This window comes from Delphinapterus leucas, chromosome 20 (assembly GCF_059928025.1).
Source record: "Delphinapterus leucas isolate spDelLeu-1000000601 "Yukka" chromosome 20, BTC_Dleu_Yukka2, whole genome shotgun sequence".
In the NCBI taxonomy this organism is placed as follows: Eukaryota; Metazoa; Chordata; class Mammalia; order Artiodactyla; family Monodontidae; genus Delphinapterus; species Delphinapterus leucas.
The window spans coordinates 48,673,137-48,679,797 of record NC_143148.1 but is presented as its reverse complement, the minus strand read 5'-3'; the positions used below and the strand labels follow the sequence as shown (position 1 = coordinate 48,679,797).

Below are 6,661 nucleotides of genomic sequence, written 5' to 3'. Positions count from 1 at the left end.
ATTTGAGCAAGAAAATAAAGTAATATAATTCAAATTATAAAATAAATACCCATGAATTCATACTGATATAAATGATTGAATAAATAAATAAGTGAAGGAGAAGAGACAAATTTCCCATACAGAATAAATCCAAATAATTGATATAGATACTCTGTCCTCAAGGAGGTGGAACATAACTCCTCATTTCTTCAAAAGGTACCTTGTAGAAAGCTGGAGGAAAAAAGAGTCACTTTATAGCAGAGTAACCTGACAAACACTATTTCAGCCAGGTCATCAAGGTCAGCATCACATCGGCAAACGGTCACAGTCCAGAGGAGCCCAAGAAGACATGACGACTACATGTAATGTGGGATTCGGGATGGGATCCTGGAACAGGAAAAGGACAGTAGGGAAAACTAAGGATATCCGAATAGAGTGTGGACAGTAGTTAATAAGGATGTATCAATGTTGGCTCATCAACAGTGACCGAAGCAACATGCTAATGTAGGACTATTACACATTGCCTGCAGGCGCCTCCAAAGGCTCACTGCATTCTCCTCGGCCAGGGGCTCCTCTGGCAAAGCCCAGGGGATAGAGGCTGGGTTTGGGTGTCTGGAGAACTGGGTATGAAGCTTGTCTCCGCCCAGATTTACTCTGTGGCCATGTCCAAATTCCCTTCCCTCCCAGTGCCAGGTGCAACAATAAACCCTGTCTCCCTGGGGCCCTGGTAGCCCTCGAGGACCCTCTCAGGGTGCTGGTGCCTGCTCAGGCAGCCCAGCTGTTACTTGTGGTGTAATTGCTAGTCCTGAGGTGCCCAGAGCCTGTTTTTTGCAGGACTGAGTGAGTCATCCTGGGATCATTTGCCTGCTGGGCAGTGGGGGATGTTTGGTGACAGTAAGGGAGGAGCATCCGCTGTTTTTTCACAGACACCTGGTCGTGCTGGGGAGGATGCTCAGTGCCCTGACGGGGCTCCTCTGGCTGCCCCCAACCCCACACCCAAGGCCCTGGGTCCCTGCCTCAGAGTGAGTGAGGGTCTGGCTGAGCCATCCCTCCTCCTGCGCTAAGGGATGAGTTAGTGATGGCCTTCCCGAGTAAGCAGTCGTTGGGGGTCAGTTGGAGGCAAGGACTGATGGTTTGGAGGTTGTGGCCCCAACCACACCCCTCTGTTGGGTTCCCATTTCCCTATATCCAGGAGTGTGGAAGGAGTCCTTCCCCATTGCTCACCCAGCTCTGGCCTGGGCACTGAGAGATGGGGCCGATGGGAGAGAAGACAGGAGCAGTGGGCGATAAGAATCCAGACGGGGCTTCCCTGGTGGCACAGTGGTTGAGAATCTGCCTGCTAATGCAGGGGACACGGGTTTGAGCCCTGGTCTGGGAGGATCCCACATGCCGCAGAGCAACTAGGCCCATGCGCCACAACTACTGAGCCTGCGCGTCTGGAGCCTGTGCTCCACAACAAGAGAGGCCACGATAGTGAGAGGCCCGCGCACCGCGATGAAGAGTGGCCCCCGCTTGCCACAACTAGAGAAAGCCCCTGCACAGAAATGAAGACCCAACACAGCAAAAATAAATTAATTAATTAATAAACTCCTACCCCCAACATCTTAAAAAAAAAGAAAAGAAAAGAATCCAGACAAAGTAGGAGAGAAAGGAGGGTTGGAGCCTGGGCTCCAGGAGGAAGGCTCAGTGTGGTAGGGGGAGAGGGTGGCAGAGGAGGGACGTCTGAGACAGCGGGCATGTGTGGCCTGGAGCCCGGGCACTAGGCTGAACTGCTGCTCCCAGCTAAGGAGACCCTGTGCCAGCTGGATGCAGGCAAGTGGGCACGGGCAGGGCTGCCTGCCAGACAAACACAGAGAGCCCTTTGAGTGGGTGGCAGCTGTCACCCCAGACTCCCCTCTGTTTGCTGTGGCCCTGCCTGCCCCCTCTAGCCCAGGAAAGGCCCCCAGGAAGCAGGGACAGTTTGTATGTGATGGGCAGCATAACAAAGTGGTCAGACCCTTGGTACTGCCTTCTGGTAGCCGAGGGGTCTCAGAGCCTCAATCTGTTTGATGTAACATGGGAACAGCAAGGCCTACCTGGCAGGGGGCGGGGCAATTAGGATGCACAGGTATGTGCACAGTGCTTGGACACCATGTCAGATGTGGAAGAGCTGAAGAAATCGGGAGTTTAACCCGGAGAAAAGAAGGCTCAGGCCCTGGAATGCCTGTCTTCCAGTGTCTGAAGGCTGGTCTCTGGTGCAGGGACGGCCTGGTTATGGGTGGCCCTTGAGTGGGGGTTACCAGGAGACAGGATCCTCCCTAAAAGCCCGTCCAGCTCTGTCAGGGTGACCTGACGATCAGCCAGGCTGTTCCCGGGGAGGGGCAGTCAGGGGAGAGCAGAGCAGGCGGAGGAGCTCTGGGCAGAGCTGTGTGTGGGGTTTTGGTGAGGGCGGGGGGAGGCGGGGGTGTCGCTGGGCTTTCAGCTGGGTGAGTGGGAAGGGTTTCTAGGAGCCCTGCTCCGCTGACTTGCAGTAGCCCTCAGACAGAGATTGGGAGCCCAGCCAGACCACCGGGCAGGCGCCCAGCACCCTGGTCTGGGCAACGTGGGGGTGGGGGTGGGGGGGTTCTGGCCTCCAGACCTAGCGGGCGCGCAGGAGATGCTGCGACTCGAGGTGGCCCCTGAAGGACGGGTAAAGGGTGGAGGCCGAGCCTCGTCGCCGCGTTGGGCCGACAGAAAAATGCCGGGGTCCGGGGTCCTCGCCTTTAACGCGGCCCCGGGCGGAGGAGACCGGAGGGGGAGGGGCGGCACGGGGCGGCGCATGCGCGGCGTGGGCTGGAGCGGCTGGACAGTCCGGCTGCCGGGAGATCGCAGGAGTCAGTCGGGAGCCCCGAGAGCGCCGGGACCCCGCGCGGGGGGCTCTGAGCGGCGCGGCAGACCGGCGTCCGGAGCCTGCCGGCGCTGCTGCCCGCCCGGGCCCCGAGAGCGGCGGCCAAGATGTCCGTGCCGGTGAGTACTGACCGCCGGCCGGGACCGCGACCTCGCGCCGCCCGCTGCAGGCCTAATGCCGCCGGGGCTCCGGGCTGGGGGTCACCCCACCTGGGCCTTCTCGCGTCGGGGGATGGGGGCAGCCTGGGGTTTCTCCGCGAAGCCGGCCTCTCCGCCCCCGCCTTTCTTTCCATCCTCTCCCTGGAGAGCCGGGTCGGGCTGGGGTCCGTGCTGTCCCCCAGGAATCCCTCCACCACCAGGACGGCTAGGCCTAGTGGGGAGAGGTCTCTGCCGCTCCCCGGGAACCCTCCTACAGGATGGTTGGGCTGGGTGAGGGGGCGGGGTCTGCGTAGTACCCCTGGGAATCACCTAGGACAGCTGCCCTGTTGTGCTCAGGGAGCTCACGGGGATGGCCAGGCCTGGAGCCCGGTCTGTACCTCTCGCAAGACCGAGACACCCTTCACCCGGGGCAGCCTGGCGGGGTGGAGATCTGCGCCTACCCCCCAGAACCGGCGGATGCACTCACTTTCCCGGGAAGTTTACCTCTGCGGCTGAACCCCCAAGGGTTCAGGGCCCAGCCTTTTCTTCCCTCCTAGCCATGGGGGCTTCTCTTCTCACCCGACACCCACTCCTCCTAGCCCAGCAGGCAGGCTTGGGCAGCCCCCCAGGGCTCCACACTTTGGCCGGCAACTGGAGGCATCTGAGTCCCACCTCCTGAGGGTGGCAAGTGATCCTGGCCACCGCTGGTCACCAAGCCTCAAGCGCAGGCCCTAGCCCGCTTTACAGATGCACAGACTGAGGTGGGGGCTGACACCCTGCTTCCTTCCTTCCCGGAAGGGGCACCTTCTGCTGGAAAGCTGTGGCCTCCAGCCATTGTTTCTCTGCTGCGTTAGGGGCTTTCCCTCTGACAGGAAGGGGCAGTGGCCCAGCGCGCCTGTCCCCTGACCTGTTTCTGGAACTGCTGGTCACTTGGGGGACCCCGTCCTTACGGTGAAGCAGACAGCTGGGGCTTCCTGGCAGGGCAAGTGGACTTTTAATTACCCACCGTAGAGTGTATGGAGATTACTGGAGGAGAGACGCTGTGTAAGTGCAAAGCATTGTTATTATGGAATTAAAGATCCCAGCTCCTGCCCGCCTCCAGAAGCAGTAATGCAGAGTTACTGAAGAAAAAATTAGGGCTTCCAGACCGTACTGATGTGAAGTCCCCACCCCCATCTGTTCTGGTTCAGAGCATAATTGCCTCATCTTTAGAAAGAAAGAAGACAGAAAATGCCTGCCAAGCCCTTCTCCTGCCCTGCTTTCCTGCAAAGCTCTGGGTCTCTTCTGGCTCGGGGCATTGGGGGACCTGCCCTGATCCTATGGGCACTGACCAGAGAGATGAGGTGGGCCACCTGAGCCTGCTTGAGGACCTGACCAGAGAGATGAGGTGGGCCACCTGAGCCTGCTTGAGGACCTGAGTCTCCAGGGCAGTAGTGAACGGGGCATGTGACTCCGGCCACATAAGAGGCTGGACAGCCTAAGTTTGGGACGTCTGCGCTTGATTTGGTGTGGCCTCCACAATCACAGCAGAGGTGCGGATCTGGAGTCTGGGATGGCACCCAGACCCCTTGCCTTATAGAACTTTGGGCAGCCTTCCTGGGCTCTGTGCCTCAGTGGCCCCATCTGTAACAAGAGAGGGATGGTGGGAGGGCCAGGCTCTGGGTGTGATTTGGACAGACAGGCACTGCTGTGGACACCTGCTGTGGAGACCTGCAGTCCAGCTCTGCTCCGTCTCTACACACCATTGCCGGCTCCACGTCGCTTCCCACCCTCCCATCTGCAGCCACAGCCCTTGGAGATTCTGAAGAGGGGAGTGGGGGGGGGTCTCACCCTCTGCCCCCTACATGCTGGGCTGTCAGATCACCCTGGCTGTCTCCTGGGACCTTGAGCAATGTGTGAACTGGTGGCACTGGGAGAGGAAGTTCATTCTGGGAGCAGCCATGAAATGTTCAGAAAATTGCTTTCATGTGCTGATGAGTGGTGAGGCCAGCCAGCCTCCTGCTCAAGCCCTGCTTTGCGAGCCCAGAATGGTGACCGCCCATGTGGTGCTCACGGACACATTTGGGTTTTAAGCATACCCCTTCATTTGGGCAGTCTTTTCCTGGATGGGGCTGACGCAGGCACTTCGGCCCACAGCAATTATAAAATGCTTCAGAATGGGATGGGAGGTGATGGCGGTGAGAGAAGAGGCTGGGGCGAACCAGGTTGGGACAGGAGTGACCTCCTGAGTGTTAGAGCTGGGGGGCCCAGCAGGGATCAGCTTGTCTCCCTCTGTCATTTGACTCACGTGGGGTCTGGGGCCCAGAGAGGGGAAGGCACATGGGGTCCTCCTGACTCCCTGCTTCGTGCTTCTTCCTCTGCCCAGAGCTGAGGCACAGTTCACACAGCACCTGGAGGTGCACTTCCTGGGTGCTGTCTGACATCCGCCTTCTTCTTGGGTATGGCTGGTCAGCACCCAGGACTGTCTCTTCTCTCTGGGCAGGCAGGAAGCATTTGGAAGGAAGATGGCTGTGCCACCCCCTTCAGACCCCTGGTGGGCATTGGAGTGACACTGCCCCCCGGCACTGTCAGGCAGGAAGCCAGCTTCCAGCTTGTAGAGAAGCTGCCTGCTCTCTGTTCCTGCCTCTTGTTTCCTGTCTGGGAAATGGGCACAGCCATTCCAGCCCCTCCTTTGCTCCTTTGTTAAGTGAGGAATGGGTCCTTTCAAGGAGCTAAGTGCTGACGTGTGTTGAGTGCATTCTGTGTGCCAGGTGGTGGGCTCGGGTAGGACCTGTAGTCTTGCCAGGGTCGCCTGGCCACTGAGAGATGGAGCCAGGGTGGGAACCAAGTCTGGCAGGATCCAAAGCCAGAAAGTGAGTGTGGCCTCTCTAATTGTAGGGGCTGTGGCCTGTTGAGCCATCCACAGAGGCCAAGGCTGCTGAGAGAGCGACCCTCTGCTCGTGGCTTTCTGAGCATGAGTTTGGGTAACCCCTTCAGCACCCCTGGACATGAGGCAGCTGGGCCTCTGGGCAGCCAGGCAGCTCGCCCGGGGCTGTAGCCCTGCGGGCCCCAGCAGCAGTCAGTGGAAATCGGCGGGGCAGGAGTGGCACCTGGTTGAACCTCTGCCAGTGGTCCCAGGGTGCCCTTTGTGCCTGGCTCTGTGCCAGCCACCACTGTGACTGGAGAGCTGGCCAGGGAGCTGGGAGGCTCTGCCCTGGGCTCACCACTGGCCTGGGCAGCCAGGCCATGGACAGCTGGGGCCTGGTAGAACAGGCTCAAAAGAGGACAGTGGGAAGAGGCAGTGTCCAAGTCCAAGGTCCTCAGTTCAGTCTCCAAAGGCCCTGGCACGCCCCTGCTGCCACACTCCTCCCGCTGGCCTTGGACTCTGCCCGGCCCTCCCTCGGCAGGAAGGTCTTCAGCCGCTGCCCTGCTCACCTCGTCACTCCCGCTCGCTTAGGCAGAGGGCAGCGTGCCAGGAAGCCATCCAGGATTCCCATCTGTGATAGTGCATTCATCCTTGGGGTTATCTGGTGCCTGCTAGGTTCCTCAGGGCAGGACCTGGCCTGCTTGGTTCCTCTCTCTCCAGCCTATCCTGGCCACCTGCCAAGGAAGTGGCCCTGGGAGCACCGAGGAGCCCACCGCCATATAGGAGTCTATGTCCCTGTGCAGAGAGCCTGCATCCCAGCCACTGTCCTGGAAG

At 59.4% G+C, this 6,661-nt stretch overlaps 1 protein-coding gene across 1 annotated transcript in view; it reads left to right on the top strand.

Annotated features, from left to right (window-relative positions):
* The first annotated feature begins 2,698 nt into the window (after nucleotides 1-2,698).
* The window catches only part of BCAR1 (BCAR1 scaffold protein, Cas family member), a 35,689-nt gene continuing 31,726 nt past the window's right edge, over nucleotides 2,699-6,661 (top strand). The window contains exon 1 of the mRNA XM_022583177.3: nucleotides 2,699-2,964. Coding sequence (XP_022438885.1) covers nucleotides 2,953-2,964 — 12 coding nt within the window. The 5' untranslated portion in view covers nucleotides 2,699-2,952. The remainder of the gene's footprint in view (nucleotides 2,965-6,661) is intronic.